The sequence below is a fragment of the Phaseolus vulgaris genome, chromosome 9 (assembly GCF_000499845.2).
Source record: "Phaseolus vulgaris cultivar G19833 chromosome 9, P. vulgaris v2.0, whole genome shotgun sequence".
In the NCBI taxonomy this organism is placed as follows: Eukaryota; Viridiplantae; Streptophyta; class Magnoliopsida; order Fabales; family Fabaceae; genus Phaseolus; species Phaseolus vulgaris.
In genome coordinates, this window is record NC_023751.2 from 15241662 (window position 1) to 15266447 (window position 24786).

A 24786-nucleotide genomic window follows, 5' to 3' on the forward strand; every position below is an offset into this window, starting at 1 on the left:
CACGTCATCTTTCCCATGTCATCCCCACAAATTGGAAATAAACTACACTTTCTCTCTCTCTCTCAACCAAAGTTATTAACTACTTTCTTTCTCGTTGTGTTCTTCATGAAAACGTCCTTTCTAATTTAATTAATTATCACAAGCAAAAAAATACTCAAATGATTGCTTAGTTGAGAGTTTATGAAACGAGGCCAAGAAAAGTCAAATTCAAAAGCCCCACTTTTTTTTTTCAATATATATTTGCTATTCATGCCAAATAGGTAAAATTTTATAATTTTTTGTGGCAGTTTGTGTAAGTGGGAGTAGGAATAGTGGACGGGTCAGTGACAATTTCAGTCATGACGAACCTATTGAAAGTTAGGGGAGTTTCAACGAAGTCTTCAAGATGATTAAGAAGGCTGGTGGCAACTAGAGTGGAACATTGAGTTCCGTTGACAAATTACAGAAGTACATGTACACAGTTGAAGCGCAGGTGAATATTGTTCCGTGGCTTCAAGTGGAAGATTGTTGAGTGTGAAGCCAGAACCAATTGTATTAGACTGACTAGACACCATATTTTAGTGAATGAGCTTAATTATTGCGTCCCCTCTATAATCTCTATTTAAGAGATTTTTGTGCTTGTAATAAAATTGTAACAAACAGAATGAAAATTTAATTAGTTGTCAATGAATAAATTTTGTGTTGTTTATTTTCTACAGTTAATTCGTGATTGTGAATGTTGCTTACATATGCGTTTTTTCTCATCCAAGAGAGTTTATGAAATGAGGCCAAGAAAAGTCAAATTCAAAAGCCCCCATTTTTTTTTTCAATATATATTTGTATTGATGCCAAATAGGTAAAATTTTATAATTTTTGGTACAACACGTCACATAAAGGATCTCTAAACCTAAAGCTTTGGGTTTGTATTTATGGTAGGCATGTCCATGGATATCATATTTAAAGACTATAGTGGTGCGTTTGTTGGTGTTAGATTAGAGGTAAAAAATGATGAAGGTGATGGATGATGAGAGACACATAACATTATTTTAGGTGAAGCAAAGCCCCAGGTAGCACATGCATGTATGGAAGTGTGAATGCATGATAAGAATGGACATGCATTAGTGGGGAATACGTAGAATAATGATGTTGTGGGAAATATAATAATGGTATGAGAAGTAACATAGGCGTTGACCCATGGACCAAAGGATCTTTTCCGGATCCATGGGGATTTTGGGACACATGGGATCTCTTTTCTCCTAGATCCACACCTTCCCTTATCATCTTCCACTTATTCTCTACCACCTCCAAAATTAATATGTCATGCATCCCACTACACAAATTTTTATCTTTCACTTTTTTTTAAAAAAAAACTTAACTTTCACAACTTAATAGGAAAATAAATCGATTTATGTTAAACCCTAAATCCTAAATTATAAATCTAAGATAAAAATGAATAAAAATATTACACATTGAAGTTTTTGGGTAAAAATTCTATTTTGATAATTTGTATCAAATTTATTGATTACCCATATAAAAAATTATTAAACCTAAAAAATATTTAAAAGAAGTTATAAATTTGGCATAATAAAAGTGTAAGGGAGAAGTGATTCTTGCTTAGAATCTGTATTTTGCTTAAGCAGCCCTCCTCTTTATATTAAAACAAAAATTAAAATAATGTGAGGTCGGCATGTATAACTTTGCACTTCTTTTATTACCTTTCTAACTCACCACCAAACTTCAAACCCAATCCTCCCGAATCTAGCAAACCCTACTTTTAAAAACATCATTTTTTTTATATAATAATAATAATAATAATTTTTGTTTTTGAGAGGAGAGGATCCATATTATATTAAATACCATCAAATTTCTTGGGTTCTGTATTCTAAGTAGATATCCCCTCGTCCATTGCTTTATTACTACCAAAATAATGATAGATTCCGGTTCAACATTTTATTTTATTGTTCAAGTCAGAACATTGAGGATCCATTCTTTATACCACCTCTATTTTTTCAAAATTTCTTTTTATCTTTTTAATGGAATTATATATAATTGGGTGCAAACATCATCTTATATATCGATTTTATGGGGTTGAGTTAGGCTTAAAGTTCACTTCTTAATATGGTATCATAATTATTTTTGAGCCTAGCCTAACAAATGTTTGTTGGATTTATCAGGTCACCCGCTATCGGACCGTTATCGGACCATCCATAATATATTATCCCACGCACGAGCTGTCACTTTAGGCATGAGGGATGTGTTGAAAATCTCACATCGACTAAAAATTATATAATATTTCATATTATATAACTAGGTGTAAACCTCACCTTATAAGTCAGTTTTATGGGGTTGAGTTAGACGTAAAGTTCACTTCTTAATATTTTCAGGTATACAAGTTATTATATGATATACTCCTATTTAATTTATAAATAATTGATATTTTTTAATTTACAAAAAAAAATTACCTCTTAAAAATCAACAAGAATCATCTGATCTAGGATAATATAAATTTCTTAGGTGAATTTATTCACTACAAGAAAATCATGAAATAAAAACTAATTTTTAAAAAAAATAATAATTAATTGCTATAGTGACTAAATTAGATACCATTTTAGAGACTAAATAAATTTTTGGTTTCTAAATTAATTTCTATTATTGTTAAATGGTTTCTAAATTGGTATCTAATTAGTCACCAAGGTTTTTCTACCAAATTATCATATTTACAAGTTTTTTTTTTAAATTACTCCTAACATGTTTTTATTAATTTTAATTATTTAATCTTTATCGTATCAATATTTTGTTGTTTTAACTTTCAGTGGTTAGAATCTCAATATACTTTGCAACAATACGACCACATAAATGAATTTTACACTGAACTCATTCTAAAATCTTAAGTCGTCTTTCATGGTAGTTCTTAAATGTGTTAATCTAGGAATTGTTTTTTCTTCCATTAAAGAAGAGTAAGATCAATATCTTGATCGAGTGTAGAACTGGTTCTTCTACTCGAAATCATAAGAATAAGTTCTTCAAAGTGGAGAGGACCAACTTATAAGAAAAGTTGCTGATAAAAATAAAATAAGAAGAACTCAAGTTAGATTATTTTATTGAAACAAAATTAGATAAATTCCTAAATTTTATATGACTTTAGGGACCCACAAAAGTGCATCGAAAACACAAAAATGAGTTGGTTTCTAGTGAAGATGCTCATTAGGTTTGAGTAGTTTTTTTTCTTTCAAAAAGTTTGTGGTTGATAATGTATATTAGTCTCCCTATTTTTATTTAATTGTTATTTTCAAAATTTAATACAACAGATCACTTTGATATATTTAGTCAATGTCAATGAAATTAATTAAAATAATTACGAGAAGACACCTCTAAAAATCGATGAAAAACATAATTAACAATAACATTAATCTTAAATTAACCTTATAAATTGTAATATGCCGACCCAATACAAATCTTATATAAATATGTTAGACATATATATTTATTGTAACGTAAACTAAAAAATGAAAAAATAGAAAATCTCATAATTATTTGATGGAAATAAAATTTATTATATTTCTTGATTTTTATAAAACAACCTTAAACGAACAAACGGAAGTACGATATTGTAAAAAATAGGAAGATGTTGGAGTTCGCATTATGTGATAAGAAAAAAAGGTACAATGAAGACGTGATTATTTATATAAGACTGATTAATTTAATCTTGATATCTTTCTGGTGTCATAGCACATTAATCACTAACGTGAGAGGTTTGAAATGGGTGTGATTCTGAGGACCTGTCCTTTGATTAAGAAATGCACCATTATTGAGCCAACGCAGAAGATTGCATGTAGGATTAACAGTGAGTTCTTCCGACCATTATATAAGTAGGTGCCTACATTCCTAAGCTTCCATTCATCCTCTTCTGTTTGTTGCCACAACAGCAAGAGAAGAAACTATTTACTCACACATAATATGATGAACACATTTCCATTTCTGTGATTCGTTCTTAAACCAGGAACAGGAGAGTCAATTTTTTGCGTTGCACATGACAAGTTCATCATAAACTGTCCATATCAGAATTAGCTTCATTGCATAAATTGAAAGATGGAAAGTGATGAGCTGAGAGCGGCAAGTGCACGCATAGGGAGCTCCAGCGTGTGGAGAAGCAGTGGTGTTGATGTGTTTTCAGGGTCTTCAAGAAGAGATGATGATGAGGAAGAGCTTAAGTGGGCTGCTATTGAGAAACTCCCCACGTATCTACGCATGACTCGGGGCATTCTCACCGAGGCTGAAGGCCAGCCTCCTACAGAGATTGATATAAACAAACTTTGTCCACTTCAGAGGAAGAACTTGGTGGAGAGGCTCGTCAAGATTGCGGAACAAGATAATGAGAAGTTCTTGTTCAAGTTAAGAGACCGCATTGATCGGTAAGCTACTAACATATGTGTGTGTCTGTGTGTGTTTTAGTTTTGATCTCTTAAAGGTATGGAAAATTTACTATGAGTTTTGAAAGTGCAGCGTTGGACTTGAAATTCCCACTATTGAAGTCCGTTTTGAGCACTTGAACGTTGAGGCAGAAGCTCATGTGGGAAGCAGAGCACTACCCACAATCTTTAACTTCTGCATTAATTTGTTGGAGGTAATTGTAAATGGTAAATAGATTTGTATGCTGTCACGAGAGTTGTTTCCGAAGCAGAGAACACTGACAAGTTCAAATGCTTGTGTGTGTGTGTGTGTGCATTTTCTCTTTCTTTCTGAAGGGGTTCCTCAGTTCTCTCCACCTTATTCCCAGTCGAAAGAAGCCATTCACAGTTCTTGATGGTGTCAGTGGAATCATCAAGCCTAGAAGGTAAGAGGGTGGAGTTGACCTTTGTGGAAATGGTATGTAGGATTGTTGAGGAACTGAACTGAACTATTTTTTCTTAACATAATTTCGTTTTGGCTTATGCAGAATGACACTTCTTTTAGGCCCTCCAAGCTCTGGAAAGACCACGTTATTGTTGGCTTTGGCTGGAAGACTTGGGAAAGATTTAAAAGTAAGTACGTGTGAGTTTTACTTTTGTTTCAGTAACTGCTCAGATGAATAAGAATCATTAAGGTTTATGATTCGTTCTACTTTATTGCTGATGAATTGCAGTTTTCGGGGCGAGTTTCGTATAATGGTCGTGGGATGGAAGAATTTGTGCCTCAGAGAACATCAGCTTACATAAGTCAAAGTGATCTACACATAGGAGAAATGACAGTGAGAGAAACATTGGCCTTTTCAGCAAGGTGTCAAGGGATTGGAACCCGTTATGGTCAGTAAGCCCTTTGAAAACAACAGTCATCCTTGATGTCAGGTCTAGTGGACTTTGAAGGATTATCTCACTTAACTTCTATTGAACTGTTTCCGACTTGCGTAACATGCAGAGATGCTGGCAGAACTGTCAAGAAGAGAGAAGGCTGAAAACATTAAGCCAGATCCTGATCTTGATATTTATATGAAGGTGACACGAGATCAAAATTAAATGTCAATCTAACCCTCTCGCAGTTTCTTAAGTCCACAATGAATGTTAGAAATGTACGTGGCTAATCCAAAAGTTCTAAATTTACAGGCAGCAGCACTAGAAGGCCAAGAAACCAATGTGGTTACAGATTATATAATGAAGGCATGACATTAAATTCAGCAAATTGTAAGATGATTTTAATTTTAAAGAAAACAGAAGGAAGAAACTTAGTTGTTCCTGTTTCTAACATTTGGCAGATTTTGGGACTAGAAGTTTGTGCGGATACCATGGTTGGGGATGACATGATTCGGGGTATTTCTGGCGGACAGAAGAAGAGAGTCACAACTGGTAAACAAAAAATCTTGTTTTCTGTTTAATGTGAAATATTTTGTGGGACTTATATGTGACTACCAATTACAAAGTCCATATTATTTGTGTCTATGAATTATAGGTGAGATGCTAGTTGGACCGACAAGAGCACTTTTCATGGATGAAATTTCAACTGGTTTAGACAGTTCTACCACATTCCAAATGGTTAATTCTCTTAGACAATCTATCCACATTCTGAATGGAACAGCTGTGATCTCTCTTCTCCAGCCAGCACCAGAAACTTACGAGTTGTTTGATGATATTATTCTCCTCTCAGATGGGCAAATTGTGTATCAGGGTCCAAGGGAAAATGTGCTTGAGTTCTTTGAATACATGGGGTTCAAATGTCCAGAGAGGAAAGGAGTAGCAGATTTTTTACAAGAAGTAACTCTAAGCTTCCGTATACTTGTTTTCCTCTTTTCATCTTTAAAAGAAACACCACTCAGTTCTTCATGCTTATATGTATGACAGGTAACATCAAGAAAAGACCAAGAACAATATTGGGCAAATAAAGATGAGCCATACATCTTCATCACTGTTAGAGAGTTTGCTGAGGCATTTCAGTCATTTCACATTGGACGAAAACTTGGTGATGAACTTGCCACCCCATTTGACATGTCAAAAGGTCACCCTGCTGTGTTAACAAAGAACAAGTACGGAGTTAGCAAGAAGGAGCTCTTGAAAGCTTGCGTGTCCAGAGAATTCTTACTTATGAAAAGGAATTCGTTTGTCTATATTTTCAAGATGTGGCAAGTAAGCACTGCTCTAGCTTCAATATTTTGTTTTCCTTTGTTAATCAACTACACCGACTAGTTCATGTAGATTAATTCAAGTTTGGTTCTTTCATTTTCAGTTGATTTTAACGGGGTTCATAACAATGACATTGTTCCTGAGAACTGAGATGCACCGGGATACAGAAACTGATGGTGGTATCTTTATGGGTGCATTGTTCTTCGTACTAATTGTGATTATGTTCAATGGATTCTCCGAGCTATCCATGTCCATCATGAAACTCCCCGTTTTCTATAAGCAAAGAGACCTTCTCTTTTTTCCTTCTTGGGCATATTCTCTGCCTACATGGATCCTTAAGATTCCTATAACCTTAGTGGAAGTTGGTATTTGGGTTGTGATGACTTACTATGTTATAGGATTTGATCCTAGTATTGAAAGGTGAGAATCTTCTATTAATTTTTTAATGGATAGATCTTAGAGTTTGCTTTGTGATGTGCTTACTAGTAGTTCCTCATGCCAGGTTCATCAAGCAGTACTTTTTGCTTGTTTGTATCAATCAAATGGCATCAGGACTTTTTCGATTTATGGGGGCAGTTGGGAGGAACATCATTGTTGCAAACACAGTTGGATCATTTGCTCTACTTGCAGTTATGGTCATGGGTGGATTTATCCTATCTAGAGGTGAAGTGTTAATAAAAGCATTTCAGTTTACTTTGTAATAAATAATATGGTTGACCTCTGTAACATTTACTTTAAAAGCAATAACTTCATTTTTAATTGGTCCAAATGGGAATACTTCATTAGCAATAGATTCTCTAACAATTCTTTTGACAACACTTTCTGCTATTGATATAGTTGAAATATATTGAAAATCATAATGCATGAGAGTTGGACTCTTTCTATGTAAGTTGCATGTTCCCAGGTATTTTGATGTCAAAATCTAACAGCGCTACCTTCTTTTTGAAGCAGTTGATGTGAAGAAGTGGTGGCTGTGGGGTTACTGGTTCTCACCCATGATGTATGCACAGAATGCTCTAGCTGTGAATGAATTTCTCGGGAAGAGTTGGTTACATGTAAGCAATAAAATCATATTCTCTATACATGTACGAGAATACAAATATGTAACTGGTAAAAAAGTGTCAATCAGATTTTGATGACAATATGTGAGTATTTTGCATTGAAGGTTCCACCTAATTCAACAGAACCATTAGGAGTAAAGGTGTTGAAGTCACGTGGGATTTTCCCTGAAGCATACTGGTATTGGATTGGTGTTGGAGCTTCCATTGGATACATGGCACTGTTCAACTTCCTTTTCCCCTTGGCCTTACATTATCTTGACCGTAAGTATCTTTACACACGTACCTTTCAATTTTGAACTGACATTGTACTCTAACAACGGAATCATTTTGCTGCAGCATTTGGTAAACCACAAGCTTTAATATCTGAAGAAGCCTTAGCTGAGAGAAATGCAGGCAGAAACGAACACATCGTTGAATTATCGTCTAGACACAATGGCTCTTCTGGTGGGTTGCATGTTCACTCACGCGGTCACATTTTGTTCCTGTTTTGATTTCACATGTTCACAAAGTGTATAATTTGAGTACAGATAAAGGGAATGAAGATCGTAGAAGTGTGTGCTCAAGAACACTGTCAGCAAGAGTGGGAAGCATTGGTGCAAGCGAGCACAACACGAAGCGAGGGATGGTTCTTCCTTTCACACCCTTTTCTATTACTTTTGATGACATCAGATATGCGGTGGAGATGCCACAGGTACAAAAATTGACTTCAAACAGAGTATCATTTTCTGTAATAGACCATTAGAATAAATCAGACATGCACAGTTAAGATAATGGCGTATGAAGGTTATAAAACGAAGCATAAAAAAGTGAGAGCCATGTATGGTGTCCGTTCGCATATTTTCCAATAGTTTTCTGGAAATAGATTCTGATTTCTATCTATGTTTGCAGGAAATGAAGAACCAAGGCATTCTTGAAGATCGACTTGAACTGTTGAAGGGTGTTAATGGAGCTTTTAGACCAGGAGTTCTGACAGCTCTAATGGGTGTAAGTGGGGCTGGTAAAACAACTTTAATGGACGTGTTATCTGGAAGGAAATCAGCAGGTTATATTCAAGGGCAAATCACTATATCAGGTTACCCTAAAAAGCAAGAAACGTTTGCCCGCATAGCAGGATACTGTGAGCAGACCGATATACACTCTCCCCATGTTACAGTCTATGAGTCTTTGGTTTATTCTGCATGGCTTCGGTTACCACCTGAGGTTGATTCTGCAACTAAACAGGTAAACTTTTGTAAATTAGACCATACATGGTATATTAACATCAAGAGAATTTAGATCAACCTATTACTTAATGGAAAGAGGAAATCTTGAGTGTTTGATTGGTTGTGTTGTGCCTAATAAGATCTGTGTTCATGCTCATGTTACAACTTCTTAGTGCACACACAACAAATGACATTGTAACATTGTAGTGCTGTCCTTCTTCCAAGTGTCGAATGAAGCCATTCCAGTTGCTTACAGATCCTATTGATTAATAGCAGATGTTCATTGAGGAAGTTATGGAGCTGGTAGAGCTGACTTCATTAAGAGAAGCCTTGGTGGGATTGCCAGGAGTGAATGGCCTGTCCACGGAGCAGCGCAAGAGGTTAACAATAGCAGTTGAACTTGTTGCCAATCCATCTATTATATTCATGGATGAACCTACCTCTGGCCTTGATGCCAGAGCTGCTGCTATAGTTATGAGAACAGTGAGGAATACAGTGGATACCGGGCGAACAGTGGTCTGCACAATCCACCAGCCAAGCATTGATATATTTGATGCTTTTGATGAGGTCAGTGACACTTTTCCTTCTCCTAACTAGCTTCGAAAAATTCAGCGTTTCATTTTAAGGCTGAACATACATGTTGTTATATTGACAGCTACTTCTGTTGAAGCGTGGGGGTGAGGAAATATATGTGGGGCCTTTAGGCCAGCATTGTTCTGAACTGATCAGTTACTTTGAGGTCTACACCATCTCTAACTAGTAATTAATTAGTGCTAAATACTATTTTCAACCAGTTTGTTCAATAAGTAACTTGTGCTTGGTGTAGGGAATTAATGGGGTGCCAAAAATTAAGAATGGTTATAATCCTGCCACTTGGATGTTGGAGGTTACTTCAGAAGCACAAGAAGCGGTTCTTGAAGTTAACTTCACTGAAATTTACAAGAATTCTGACCTATATGGGTAGGAACAATTACAAATTCAAACCAAAATCCATATGAAAGATTGCCCTTTGAGCATTAGTTACTGTTTATATGTTTTTCTATGGTTAACCAACATTACACATACATTCAGGAGAAACAAGGCCTTGATAAGGGAACTTAGCACACCTCCAGCAGGTTCCAAAGACTTGTACTACCCCACAAAGTACTCTCAGACTTTCTTCACTCAATGCATGGCTTGCCTCTGGAAACAACACCTATCATACTGGAGAAATCCCCCATACAGTGCGGTGAGACTTTTATTCACAACAATCATAGCCTTACTGTTTGGGACAATATTTTGGGATATCGGCTCTAAAAGGTACCCAACATGCAACCACTTGCCATAATTTCTCTGAATAGTTTCTAAGTCCCTTTTAATTTTTTATTTTATAACCTTAATTTATTCTTCTGATGCAGACAAAGAAGACAAGATCTATTTAATGCAATGGGGTCTATGTATGCTGCAGTCCTATTTATCGGGATACACAACGCTACATCTGTGCAACCTGTTGTAGCCATTGAGAGAACAGTCTTCTATAGAGAAAGAGCTGCTGGAATGTACTCAGCTTTACCATACGCATTTGGACAGGTATACGTGAAATTGTTCGTCTAATGACTAAAGAACAATAACAATTAATTGACAAAGAATTCTCTTAGTTATAGAACACTAATTTTGAAGTTATGGAAGTAAAATTTTAGCTAACTCACCCCACAATTGAAATATATTCAGGTTGCCATTGAGATCCCATACATACTCATACAGACCCTGGTATACGGGGTCATTGTGTATGCTATGATTGGGTTTGATTGGACGCTCAGCAAGTTCTTTTGGTATCTCTTCTTCATGTTCTTTACCTTTTTATACTTCACCTTCTATGGCATGATGGCTGTGGGTCTTACCCCGGATCACAACATTGCTGCAATAGTTTCCTTTGGGTTCTACATGATATGGAACCTCTTCTCAGGATTTGTGATTCCAAGAACAGTAAGTTCATCTGTCCCTTTAACTTTATTTTAACACTAGACTACATACATACATAGATTTATGCATATGATAAGTCATTAACTGAGAAATGATATTATGATCCTTGTATGTGACAGAGGATGCCAGTGTGGTGGAGATGGTACTTTTGGATCTGTCCTGTGTCTTGGACCTTGTATGGATTGGTTACTTCACAATTTGGTGATATAAAAGACCGTATAGAGAGTGGAGAGACTGTGGAAGAGTTTGTTAGAAGTTATTTTGGGTATAGAGATGACTTTGTAGGTGTAGCTGCTGCTGTGCTTGTTGGGTTTACACTACTTTTTGGATTTACCTTTGCCTTCTCAATTAAGGCATTCAATTTCCAAAAGAGATGACCACTTTACTTTACACAACTTGTAAATGAAGGATCACATTTCATCCAACAAAGAAAGAAATATATAGAAACATAGATCACTTCTCCTTTGAAATTTATACAGCATCTTTCTATTTAATTTTAATTATTGGTTCTTGCCATCACCATGGTACAACTCATGGATAGAGAGAACCCTTTTTCACTTTTTGTCTTCATGTTACAATCCATGTTCCTTGTTCTCCAATACGGCTACATTCTACTTCTGTATGATGGTTGTCACTCCATTGCCTATGTTTATGTGCTTGTTGTTCTTGAATAGTCCAAGAAAACTGAGTCAACGAGACATGCATAGCAGTGAAAATGATTTTATAACAAGAGAAAGAGAGAGAGAGAGATTTAACATATAATAAAAATAATGGAAAAGAAATAGAAAAGATAATATTGTATGGTATTCGAATTATTTTATGTGTAGAACATGTGGATCAATAATTTATGTATCTATCTGTCCATCTTCATCAAACTGATTCCATTTTAACGGTCAATAAAAAGCAACGTGCAATTTATTAGAGTCATAAATAAATTAACGATGTTACGTCACACTACCGTTTATTATGACTAAAAGAATGACGTCATTTGTTAATTGACTCTATATTAATATGGTCAATACTTGTGAAAAACTTATTTGGAAAATATTAAATAAGAAAAGAAAAGAAAAAAAGAGAAAGATAAAAATAGAAACAAAACATCAATTATTAGAATGAATGTAAGAAAGAAAGTACAGAAGTTTATCTTCGGTTGTTTTAAATGAGTAAAGTAAAGAGTGAAAATAAATAAATTATTTGTATAAAAAGTTATATAATGAAAACTCTTAGTCTTGTTTTCACTTGACATAAAAAGTTATATCAATGCTTCAAAAAATATAAAAACAATTATTCAAAAAGACAACACACACAAATCACAGTCCCACAAGCATTAGGGAACCTGGGCGTTTTAGCAAGAAATATGCTTCACTTTAACAAAAACAAAACATTGTATTCCTCACATTCTCTTTAACTAAAAGAAGTTTTAAAAGTGACTTTATCTGATAGTTAAAGATAAGAGCATACTCTTAATTTATTTTAAAGCATCTTACTATTAAGCAAATAAAAAATAAACTGTCTTTCAATCCTTAACCTAATTAAAGTTTAAATGTGAATACACCTTAGGGTTGTTTGATTGTTCTGGTTAATAACAGTGATTTTTAATAATAATAAAAACATCTCATATTTCATTCACACCTAAACACACTGGAAATTATGTACAAGATCACGGGTCAAGATGTGAGCAAAACGACTAGGATCCTCCCCTTAATCCACAAAAAAAGTTGATGTTTTTTATGGGTGCTGCCCTTAATCCACAAAAAAAGCCCTTAATCCACAAAAAAGTTGATTTTTTATCCATGAGTGCTAATATATTGACAATCTGCACAGATCACAACTGGAAAAAGAAATAACTTAAATTGATAATTGCATTGGTTAAATCACATTTGGCTTTCAATTTAAAGTCAAAGTAACATTCTTCTTCTTTTTACATAAAAGTTCATCTGAATCATATAATAGCCCAGTTAAAAAAAAACTAAATTGTTAAAATGCATTACACAGCCATGTGATAAAATCCTGAATTAACCAAGGAAAGAAAAGAGCAATGGTGATGGTGATGGTGAGAAGTGAGAAGCACAGAAGGCATGTATTGATTGGTTTAGTTTATGCAGAAATGAAATAAGAAGGAGGAAGTGGCAGTGATTCTAAATGTCCAATGACTAAATTAAATGTCGACTAGATGCCGCATATGTTACAGTCAAAGTTTTCTCTCAGCCTACACCTACAATTACAAATGAATCTTAATCCTCAAAAAAGAAAATTGAAGCAGAAGGAGCTGAACCAACTCAATTACCCAAGCTGTCAAGGAAACTTTGCAACTCCTTCAAACCTTCTGCAGAGAAGCTCCGGTGCACTCTAGAGCGAGGCGCCACCAAGTTGGGAGGAGGTTGCTGCTGGAAGCAAATCACAACTGCAGACAAATTGTCTCCACTCTTTCTCTTTAAAGCCTCATCAACCAGATCCTTACTGCACATGCTTGGGTCATTATGCTCCTGGAGCCTCCGCCGAGCAAAATCCACTGCATTTTGGCTCCTGAATACATCCCAAATCCCATCACAACCTATGATCAGAAATTCGTCCTCGCTCGTCAGTTTTGTAGTCATAAGTTCGGGTTCTGAAGTCAGTGGTCCACCATCTTTGCTCTTCATTCCTTCCATGTGCCAGTCACCAAGTGCGCGAGCAACATTCAGTTGCCCGTTAAGATATCCATCGTAGACATACCCCCCAGAAGCCTCGATTCGCTTCCTTTCTTTGTTGCAACTCGGTTTATGATCTCTTGACATTTCAAGTGCTTTTCCTCGACGGCACAGCACAGCTCGACAATCTCCAGCATTTGCCACCACCAGCAACCTGCAATCGGAAACTATGATCATCACACGACTCATCAAAGGTATGCAGTTTATGTCGTGTCAGTTTCATCTTGGAAAAGGTGGAACATAAAAATATAATTTTGGGCCTACGCCAACTGTTGTGGCAGGACAAAAGGTTCCTGATCATCATTCCAATTATTTACGGCTTTTGTACTTGTTTAAAACAGTGGAAACTTACCCAAAGAAAAATCAATAACACAATTTTGGCTATTTGGGAAAAAATGTGTACACCCAGATTATCAAAATCCTAACCTTCCTATAACAAGAGTAGCTAATGCAGTGGTGCCAGATGCAAGTGCAGCATCCAGAGAGCAAGCTTCTGCAAAGGCGTTGTCTGTTTGCAAAAATGCCGAAGCAACTATCCTTTCAATATCTCCAGGGAAATCTTCATCATCGAGAATAAACTTTGGCAGATGCTGGCAAGCAAAGTCAGCAGCATGCTTTCCACCATGTCCATCAAACACCTGACCAAGCCATCGACCATAATCATTACCTGACTTTCACAACAGTTTTCAAACAAATGCAAGAAACAAACAAAATATTCTACGGGATCAGCAATGTTGTGTCTAAGACGTGTTTATATGCATTTGTCAATAGTCCATACCATAGGTAAAACAATGCATTTTCCCCAGAGAATATTAGCATGAGGACTATGATTTGCAAAGAAATTCCAAACAAATGTCGTCAGATGTTTGGGAACGTAAGACAAAGAAGAGAACTTAGCAGTACATGAAAATGACGATAATAAAAAGCGTCACAGAAAAACTAAAATTCATTAACACAGTAATCACTGTTAATCAAGTTAAGCACCAAAATAGATAAATACCCCATAGAAAGCACTGGGTCCATCTATACAATTCTTGAGTCCATAATCGTGCATATAATTGTCAGCACAAACATATACATCTTCCATACTTGACCGAAATCCAATATCAGCGCAAGCTCCAGAACGAAGCGTTGGAAAGAAATCAGACTGACAATCTTCAGTAACATTCCCTGGCTCAGTTACATCAGACAACTTTGTTTTCATCTGCTGAATTTGCCATAAAAGTTAGAAAAAGAACATAAATCATAGAAAATAATTTTTTCAGAGCAGAAAGGAACTTGGAACTCCAGAAATAACATATCAATAGCAGTCCTGATACTTAAATGGCTGTAAATTATACCAACAAGAAAACTAAATCGACAAATCCAGAAGAGACCCAGAACGTTAGCACACTAGAGGTAACCATAAAAATGACAAGGAACAAAGTTCAATGCTATTATTTACACGGTTTCATTTAATTCAATACCTCCACGATCTGACATTTTTTACCACACCGACTCACCATCAGTGTTTTACATTACTTCTACCAACCAAGCATTACTTTTACCCTAAATCCCAACTCTAGGTTTCATCTATAAAGAATGAAAAGAAATAACCCATATAAGCTAAAACAACTTGCACATATGACTCAACCACTTTCCTTTGCAACAACTTTCCAAAATCTCCCACTGCATCAAAATGGCAACGGAAAGGAAAAGAAACGGTGGTCAAAATTGTCAAATATAGATATCACAAACATTTTAAGGAACTCGGTAATCCCATAACTGTTCAAACAACAAAATCACAAATCATTTTTTTCCTGTCTAAAAGAAAGCAGACACACTAACATACTAGCACAATACACATTTAAAGAAAAGATCAATTTTGTAACTCACGAGAGAAGCGTGACGAACAAGTTTGCATTGGCGATGTGAAGATGGGTTGGGATTGGGAGGTCGAGTCCCACCGGAGCTCTTGCTTTCATCTTTACTGCAACAATCAACCCCTTCAATTTCTTCCATGCTTCTCCACCATAAGATCCAAGTAACCACAAATCGAAACGGGTTCGACCCAGATTGCAAAAATCAATTAGGTAGCTATAACGAGTGCAAAAATTAGGTTTTTTTGGAGTTAGGTTTGGCGGGTAGGTCTCTGCGATTCAAAGGGAACATGGTGTCGCAAATGCAGGAATTTTGAGAAGGGATTTGCGTATATGACACAAGTGGTGTGAACATAGAGGGAGAGAGAGAGAGAGGGAGAGAGAGATTCACCGTCGTATCTGAAGGCGGTGGACGGTCGTTGGTGGGGTTTTAACTTTCAAAATGCGGTGGCAGGTTCGAAACGACGTCGAATCGCTATGTAAAGTTTTGAGCTTTGTTAACGGCAAGGGATTTGTTTTTTTTTATTTTGAGAGGGGGGCGCTTCTCTTTGATAACATATTAATAGAAAATAAATAGTAATATTAATAAATATATTTGTTTTCCCAATGTTTATGTAATTCAGGGATCTGAATGCAGTGATTCACCATGATTTGCATTTTGAAGCTTCAATAATATTATTTTAACATTAACATTAATATAGCAGTATGAACTAAATGAAGATTAGATTTGTTTCTCCAATCATCACACCCTTCTTCAGTCAACATCATATGGGCATCCAACTTACAAACACAATTTCTGAAGTGGCAGCTATAAACAGCTGTAGATTCTTTTTAATTTACCATTATTACTTCACTTCCATCAATTCCAAATAATGCTCTAGACTATAAGCAACCCATTTTTTTAGTATTTGTAAAAAAACTTATGCCATCAATTTTCTTAAAGATAATTACTGTATCATATAATTTAAGATCAAATACTGATACAGAAAATTATCTTTTTATTTGAAAAAAAACTGAAAAATACTCTAATTATTATCTAATTACGAATTGTTGTATATAATAAGCTAATGTCGTTTTAATTATATTTGATTTTTAAAACAAACAACAATGACATGGACAAATGAACAATATAAACTCCAAAGCCACTCTTAAAATATGCATGATGTTAAGATCTATTTTCGCAACAACAAAAATAAAATTCTTACCCTTTGGACTAAGTCAAATCAAATCATATTTCAATTTTTTATGCAAGTCTCCATGATAATAATAACTTGGTTCAATTTTTCTTGTCACCCATCATTTTCCTATTTGTTAATTGCCTATTCTCCACTTTATGTTTGTTGATCATAGATTAATTATACATAATATGCCACCATAATACCACTAATTTTGCCATTTTTTCTCATCTGAGTACTTATAACAACTAAACGTGTATTAAATCATTCTCTCCCACTCCAACTCTAAAATGGAGAATTGTCATATTAATATTATATAAAATTGTCTCTATTTAAGTAAAATTAATGTTGATTCTATTTTAAACTTTAAACTTTATATATGTATTTATATTTATAATAAAAAAAATTAATAGTTTTGTTAATTTTTTTTACATGACAAATAAATTTTTACTATAAAAATGATATTAAAATATTTATATTAATATATCGTACATAAATATTATAATATATATTAAAAATTAATTTGTTATATTAAAACACCATAGTTTTCTTATTACATATATAAATTTAAAGTTTAAACTAAATATAAAAATTACTTTCACATTAACTACAAGTATAAATCTATATCTAAAATTGAACAAAATATAAAAATTAATAAGAAGTGGGTGTATAGTGCTGACGGAAATGCAAAACCAGTTGAGAGGACAATCAACACATACCACATGTCCCATATTACGTCTTATTTCAATAAAAGAAATTAACACGTATTAAAAAAAAATTATATTATTTTCACGTTCTTGTTGTGTCGGTTACATATTATTAAAGAGATAAAAAAAATATTTAGATATCAATTTTTATTGATGAGACAAATAAATCGATAAAAAAATAAATATTCAATGGGTGTTCTGACCGTATTGAAAGATACCGCATTTTAAAACAGAGAGAAACATGTCTAGTTACATTTCAAATTCAACAATATTTAATCCAAAGATGTATTATTTTTATAATAATATCTTTTCCATCTCATCAATTACTTTTATTATACACTTTTTCTTTTTAATTAAACAAATTAAATCAGTGAACGGCAGAAAAGTTATACTAGCTTGTATATAGGTTTGGTTTCTCTAAATCGTATAAATATATTTTCTCTTAATCGAGTGAAGGTTAGAAGTTTTGGTATATTATATATAAATTATAAAACTCGTACACTCCTTTAAATGGCGTGTTGATGTCGAATACTTGTATCGGATATGGACATTCGTAGGACGCTGGTAGGATATGTATCCGTGAAGTGTCCAATTTAAAAAGTATTTATTGAATTTTTAACATAGTACAATTTTAACACAATTTTAAAATAAAAAATACATTAATTTTTTAAAAACTTAAATGTATTGTATAATTTTTTATTATGATTATAAAAATAAGAAACAAATTATTTTGAACCAGTTATAAAAAACATCTTTTTGCTCCAAAAAAAATAATCTGAAACATATTTGTGCACATAAATCTTTATTGTCAATTTATATAATTCATAATTATATAATATATAGATCCGTATCCCCGTGTCTTACATCTTAGAAATTATACGTATTTCCGTGTCCGTGTTCATGTCATATCAGTGTCTGTCTCGGTGTTGGTGCTACATAGTATATAAATTAGTTTTTGTTTAAAATTGAGAAACAAAAGTGCTTAAATAGCATATTAAAAGTGCTTTTGTTATCTGCTATTGTGTGAAGTGATTAAAATTATGTAATAGTTGCGATATCTCCCTTAAAATTTTGTAAGTATTTTAAATTACTTGAGAAAATTATGACATGCAATGGTGAGTTTTTTCATGGAATATTGTTTTGAGAGGGAACGTTAATAAAAATGGACAGTGCCCCAATTCACACTGAAACTCCAATTTGGCATCTCTTTTTTGGGCTTTGCTTCAGATACACTCATTCAATTCTTAAAAAGCAGTCACTGTGGTTTCTTCTTCGAATGGTATTCTAAATTCTAACGAGGTTGAGTACTTTTTTAGAAAGTATGGTAGAGATATCATATTAAATGTTACGTTTTTTTTTACTATTTTTTAGTCTCTAATGATTATTTTCAGAACAACCTTAATAAAACCGTACGTTATAATAGTTAATTCATACATGAATAGGTAATTATGAAGGATAAATCAGTGAAAGATTCGTCTTCTTTATGCCGACAAAACTATTGGCTCTGTTATTGGATAGGAAGTGCGATTGAAGCATTCTTATTGACGACGAAGTTGTGGAAATTTAAGTTGTTTATTCAATTTTTTTTCTTCGAATTTGTTAGGTTGCTTATAAAAGTAGATCACCTTGTTCATGTTAACCTAAAACTTTGACTTGTTTTGTAAGCAATTACCCATACTTTCATGAATGGATTACTTTTGAAAAGTATTTGTATTTGATGTTTGGTTAGTTTTTTTGTCTCGCTATCCACGTTTAGATTCTTTTACGTTTAAAAAATAGGTTATTTACCAAACATTAAAGTGTTCATCATAAAAAAATGTTTTTGTTGAATACTAAATATACATTAATATAAGTTTAATAACATGTACGAATGATAGATTTGGTGTTAAGATATATATTTTGAGATCAGGGTAATGGATATGACTATTATTTCTTAATATATATTTTTTAAATAAAAATAAGTATATAATAATAACAAAAGTTCAAGTTTAGAACTGTAACGAACTAATTAATTCTTTAATAATAAAAGTGATATATATATATATATATTATATAAATAAAAATGAGAAAAATTATGCATATTTTATTATTGAAGTACAAAACTTATAACCAGAAAAGTTATAATATTTAAATTTTGTTTTAAAAAAAATTACTAACTTTTTTCAAAATATTTTTTCTTTACCTTTTTTACATTCTTTTTAGATTTATTAAAGATCATTTTACTCTTTGGTATAGTAGTCTCTATCTTAGGACTATTGGTGGAGAACAAACCATGTATGTCTCATCAGAATTTGTTCTAAAGTTAATTCCTCCTTATTATTTGATTTTGGAAAATTTTGTATTGAGAATGTTAAGATGTGCATGGCTCTCTTAGGATAAAGATGTGTATATCTGTTAATCTAAAATCATAACAGAATGTTAATTAATCAGAATCTTCTATGTACTTGTTTAGCTTTCAGTGTGATAGGAGGAGTTGAAAGCTTGACCTTAGATCTAAATCAGCTTTAAGAGGTAACAAAAACTATTTATATTTTGATAGTACCTTAGGGTAGATGATTTGGAAGTGGAGGTGACATAGCCACAATTATTTTGATTTTTGTGTAGGATTTATACTTTTGTTTGAAAATATGTAAATGTTTGAAGTGGAATATACTGTTATTTGATTTTTTGGTTAATTGAGATTTTCTAGAGCTCTTTGGATTCAATACCATTTTGAAATATCGAGATTGATTGAAAATATACTTTGTATGTTAATTTATGAAGTCATGCTAACCTTTAGAAACGTCTAAAAGTTACCTCTAAAAGTTACAAATTGTTATATCGGTCTTGGGTAAAGGTTTGAAAACAAGTTAATTCTATTTTTATGAAATTTATTTTCTTGTATTTTCACCTAAGCAAAATATAACATGAAATCAACATTTTCTCTCGATCCCATTTTTTGTTAAAGAAAAACTGGACTAGAAAATCATCCTTGATCTCATTCCTATTTTCGCTCAATTTAAATAGAGCATAAATTCAACCTTAATATTGACTATATTTTTGTTCAAGTGAAGCATTTATGTTCAAGTTACAAAATTTCACTCAAGCTATTTTTTTTTTTTGTCTGTTTGTTTTTCGCTTTAGTTGATTTGAATGTGAATGTTACTTTATACGTATAAAAATTGAATATTGATTTTATTATATCAATGTGATGAGTTTCATATGCTGAACTGTAAACATGGTTTCAAAGAGAAAATACTATGTTGAGATGTTTAATTTGTGTATTGAATTTGAGATTCTATATGAGATATCATGATTCTACTTCTACTGATATTGGACTCACATAAAATAAAATATTAGGTGATGAGAGTTGAACGAGGTTTTTATGGCGTAATATGCAATGTGAAAAAAAAATACTTGTATAGTAGATTTATTGATTTAGCATATCATGAGTCGACTGCATTCTATTACGTAACTTTATTGTGGTGATAACTTAGTGAAAGTAGTATGACAGATGCAAATCTTTAACTATAATTCAATGCATGTATCTTCCGAAAATAAAGTCATGTGTTTGTGATGTATGACATGAGAAAGGTAGTTGGGCTAAGAGTCATGAACTGAGTTTTGATACATATTTAATAAATTTATGAAATGTGTATGCTTGATAATGTAAGAATGAGATTTGAATGGTTTATATAAATTATGAAAGTTATAGTATATGATTTAATATATGCATACAAGTTAAATTTTAAAACATTGGCTTACCATATTTGGTCAACTTGTGTAGTTCTTGTTATTTTTATTTATTTTTTAATTGTAATGATTGTGTGTGTAGGATAAAGATAAAGATTTGGCTTGACTTAAGTTGGATCTATCTCAATTTGACTTTTACCTAATCCAACATATCCAATTTACACAATTGCTTCTTACACCCAATAAATTTGAACCTGCACTCTATTATTGACGTGAAATGACCAAAATGTTCTATGTAGTTTTTTTAAATAGGAGTGAGGGGTAAGGTCAAAATGTATTCCAAATTTGACATTCCATAATACATTTCTAAATTTGGGTTTACAGAACAATTTTATGGATTACAGGTATCTTTTCTAGATTTTGTTTTCCAAAATTTTATTTCCAGAAAAAAAAGCTATATTGAATTTAGAGAACACTTTTATGGATTACAGGTATCTTTTCCAGAAAAAAAAAGCTATGTTGAATTTTCTTGTTCAGAATGTACTTTTAATTCTGAAATTTCAATTCTAAAATAAAGGCTAATTTTTTAAATTTCAAAAGCTAATTAGATGAAGGTTAAAAAATATTGGGTGCAGGAAGCAATTGCCCCCAGATTGACTTGAAATTAACCTTGTCCAACTGGACTTGGATGTGATTTGGCTCAATTTGTCTTAAAACCAGCCTGATCAAATTTTGTCTAGCCCAACTTACATAACTTCAAGTGACTAAGATTCACTTTAATTTTAAATTTTCAAAATCTAAAACAATATTGAAAATTCATATGCAGTCCAAATATAATTAATAAAATTGTACTTAAAATCCAAGAGCATGAATCCGGGTCTAAGAAAATAAACTTAAAATAATATAAATTTAAGTACTACACTTTAAATTTATTAAAGCTTTGAATTTTCTAGACACCTTTAAATGAAAAAAAAGGAGAAAGTGGCGTGGTTATGAACTTGGTGAAGTTGAAACAGCGAGGAAAGAACTAGAAAAAGAGGAAAAAGAAAAAACGAAATTGAACCCGTGATTCTATTTTCCTGATGGAGTCAATATTTCTATTTTAATATGGTATAATTTTGACTAAAAAATTCCTAAAAGATCTAAACTTTTCTTTCGGGATATATATATATATATATATATTTACATATATATATATATATTTACATATATATATATATATACATATATATATATATTTACATATATATATATATATATTTACATATATATATATATTTACATATATATAAAGTGAGATTTATTTTCATTTATATATTATTAATAGTTTTTTATTTGTATTTGATATAAGATTAAAAAAATAGTACGTTACAAAAAAATTCAATTTATTTACGGAAGAATTTTGTAGGTAACAGTCAAAATTCGTAGATAAATCAGCATTATCTACAAATTATTTATGAGAAAAAAATCCGTATGTAATCTAGGCATAGATAATTTATTTACGGATAGTGTGTTGATAGGACGAAAATAGTAATTATTCACTCACTTCAGTCCGTAGGTATCCACTCAAATCCGTAAGTAATGTATTGATGAGTAAATTTATAGGTAATTTAATATACTTTATTTTTAAAATTTTAATTATTAGTTGAATGTTGAAGTATGTAACTAGTGGAATAAGAGTTTGATCCAAGATATACGGAGAAGAGAAAGGTTGGAAGAGTGCGACAAGTGTGTCTTGTTCTTCATTCACTGTCTAAGGCGAGATTGGTGCAAAGACGGCACGCAATAGGAAGAAGCATCGATCACCAACCCACAAAATGCTAAACTCAACCAATTCCAACCAAATTAGGATACCTTTTCCATTCGGAATACCTCAACCACCGTTTTCAACCTTTTTCAACCTTTTTACATGTAACTCTCTCCTTCTATGTATATATAAATATATTTTCCTTCAAACTTTATAATAACTAAAACCTTAAAGACAATTCATTACCATGAGGACTACTTGCTTCCTAAGCCTTCCCCCTCTCACTTCAAACCAACCTTCCAAGGCAAAACCACCTCATCTTTCGTCGTAAGTTTTAATGTTTATACATGTGTTGTTTTTGTTACACAATTTAACACAACTAACTCCCACCCTGCGTTGTAAAGGGTGAAAAACGAAGCGTGTTGGAAGAGGCAAGGCGTTGTGATGGGAGTGGCATGGTACGTGATTGGAATAGAAATGTGCAATTCAATGACACTGGCTCATGAAATGATTCAAATCACCACCTTGCCCATTAACCAAGTATCAAATGCTTCTAACGCCGGTGCTAAATGGAGCCAGAAAAGAACGTGCCCTCCTTGGCAAGGCAATTCACTCGAAACCATCGTGCCGGAGAATCTTCCACGGCCCTCGGCACGGCGCCGATACGAGGCCGTCCGTTCCTCCTCCAAGACTGCGCCGCCGCTCTCCGCCCCAACCAAAATTCCAAGCTACAACGGCAGCTGCTTCTCCATGTGAAATTCAACTCCCAGTCATCTCTTACTTGTACATAATTATTGTTATTAATAATTGATTCCCCTTCTACACAAATTAATTTCTTAATCATATTCTTATTCTCCTTTTTTATTTTATTTCTGAAAAACTCCGAAAATATCTAACGAATAATTGCGTGTAGTAATGGTAGTACTCCATTGGATTTATGCAGTGTTAGTTATTGTAGTACATGTAGTACAAATCTTTCAGTTCGTTACCCTTCTTAAACCATGAACAAACGTTGTACTACACCGTTCTCCCTTTTTTTTTTGTCATTTCACAACCCATTAACTAAGATATTGGGCCTACGGCCCTAATTGCTGTAACTAAGGCCTGGCCCATCATACCATTATTCACAGGAAATTTCTTCTTGGACCTCCCTTTCTTCTAACTACACTCCCATCAAATAACGGAAATTATAATTTTACCCTCTTCTTCATCTTTTTCATTTACCACCACTAAACTTCCATCCCAGCAGCAACCTCCACCACCACAGCAGCTCCCCACATCCATCACCACCGTCTATTAGTCACCGGCACAACACCTCCAACGTCCAGCGTCACTGTTGCAGTTCTTTACCTTCACCGTTTAAAAATATATATATTTTGAATACTGAAATTTATAATAATTTTTTTTAATTCTATAATCTATAATATAAATTTGTATTTTAGATTAAATAATTCAAAATGTAAAATTTATATTTTAAATTTTAAATTCAAAATACGAATTATTTTATTCTAAATAATATTAAGAAATGATTAAATTCACATAACCCCCCTTTTGTATTTTAACGACTAGATCAATTTGAAAATAGATGCAAGAAAATTAAGTTTAACGAAAAATATTTGGACGGAAAACAGATTTTCTTCTAATTTAAAAAATAATTCTCCAGTGAGAGAAAATTGATTTTTCTTAAAATTTTCATGATATGAAATGAAAAGTTGAAATTTATAAAATTAAGTCTAAAAATGTAAAAAAGCTGGGCAATCTTTCAAAAAAATGAAAAGATAAAAAACAATAAAAGAAATAATTTGTAAAGAATTAAAAAAACATCACGAAAAAATAAATAAAAGTGAAAAATAGATTAATTTATGAGAAATAAAAAAGTTTTATAAGATTATTTTGAACAAGTTCTTTTTGCATCCCATAGATCTCTTGTTCTCACTTTCCATTCATTTATTTTGAAATGAATTTACATCATTAACGAGAGTTTACATAATAAATCAAGTGGTGTAAAAAGTCTAATTTCATATCTTGAACATATTGAAATGGGCCCTTGCTTGTAAATTTTTGTTTGCTACAAACAAAATAATTTATTTTGAAAATTTATATAAAATGAAATAAATTTATTTTTATGTTGTTAGTCTTAAA

General features: G+C 32.8%; 3 protein-coding genes across 6 annotated transcripts; 2 read left to right on the forward strand and 1 right to left on the reverse strand.

Annotated features, from left to right (window-relative positions):
- The first annotated feature begins 3672 nt into the window (after positions 1 to 3672).
- On the forward strand, positions 3673 to 11313 carry LOC137821938 (pleiotropic drug resistance protein 1-like). 3 transcript variants are annotated; one of them, XM_068626751.1, is made up of 25 exons: positions 3673 to 3823; positions 3980 to 4391; positions 4483 to 4603; positions 4725 to 4813; positions 4916 to 5000; positions 5102 to 5261; positions 5374 to 5450; positions 5559 to 5612; positions 5708 to 5798; positions 5902 to 6203; positions 6291 to 6572; positions 6673 to 6989; positions 7072 to 7232; positions 7521 to 7624; positions 7735 to 7891; positions 7967 to 8074; positions 8158 to 8321; positions 8519 to 8851; positions 9109 to 9399; positions 9488 to 9571; positions 9659 to 9792; positions 9904 to 10131; positions 10230 to 10401; positions 10543 to 10797; positions 10914 to 11313. In XM_068626751.1, exons 2-25 carry the CDS (start codon positions 4069 to 4071, stop codon positions 11169 to 11171), a joined length of 4350 nt encoding a protein of 1449 aa, XP_068482852.1. In that variant the 5' UTR covers positions 3673 to 3823; positions 3980 to 4068; the 3' UTR covers positions 11172 to 11313. The 3 variants fall into 3 exon arrangements, with proteins under 3 accessions (XP_068482852.1, XP_068482851.1, XP_068482850.1); XM_068626750.1 differs by having other exon boundaries at positions 3711 to 3848; XM_068626749.1 differs by lacking the exon at positions 3673 to 3823 and having other exon boundaries at positions 3875 to 4391.
- A 1614-nt stretch (positions 11314 to 12927) lies between these two features.
- Positions 12928 to 16126, reverse strand: LOC137820664 (probable protein phosphatase 2C 22). 2 transcript variants are annotated; one of them, XM_068624849.1, is made up of 4 exons: positions 15360 to 16126; positions 14485 to 14688; positions 13911 to 14122; positions 12928 to 13638 (listed from the first exon to the last, which is right to left on the reverse strand). In XM_068624849.1, exons 1-4 carry the CDS (start codon positions 15483 to 15485, stop codon positions 13074 to 13076), a joined length of 1107 nt encoding a protein of 368 aa, XP_068480950.1. In that variant the 5' UTR covers positions 15486 to 16126; the 3' UTR covers positions 12928 to 13073. The 2 variants fall into 2 exon arrangements, with proteins under 2 accessions (XP_068480950.1, XP_068480949.1); XM_068624848.1 differs by having other exon boundaries at positions 14485 to 14691; positions 15360 to 15904.
- A 6459-nt stretch (positions 16127 to 22585) lies between these two features.
- LOC137820665 (protein CHLOROPLAST VESICULATION) lies at positions 22586 to 23472 on the forward strand. The gene is made up of 2 exons (XM_068624850.1): positions 22586 to 22971; positions 23049 to 23472. Exons 1-2 carry the CDS (start codon positions 22892 to 22894, stop codon positions 23398 to 23400), a joined length of 432 nt encoding a protein of 143 aa, XP_068480951.1. The 5' UTR covers positions 22586 to 22891; the 3' UTR covers positions 23401 to 23472.
- The last annotated feature ends 1314 nt before the right edge of the window (positions 23473 to 24786 follow it).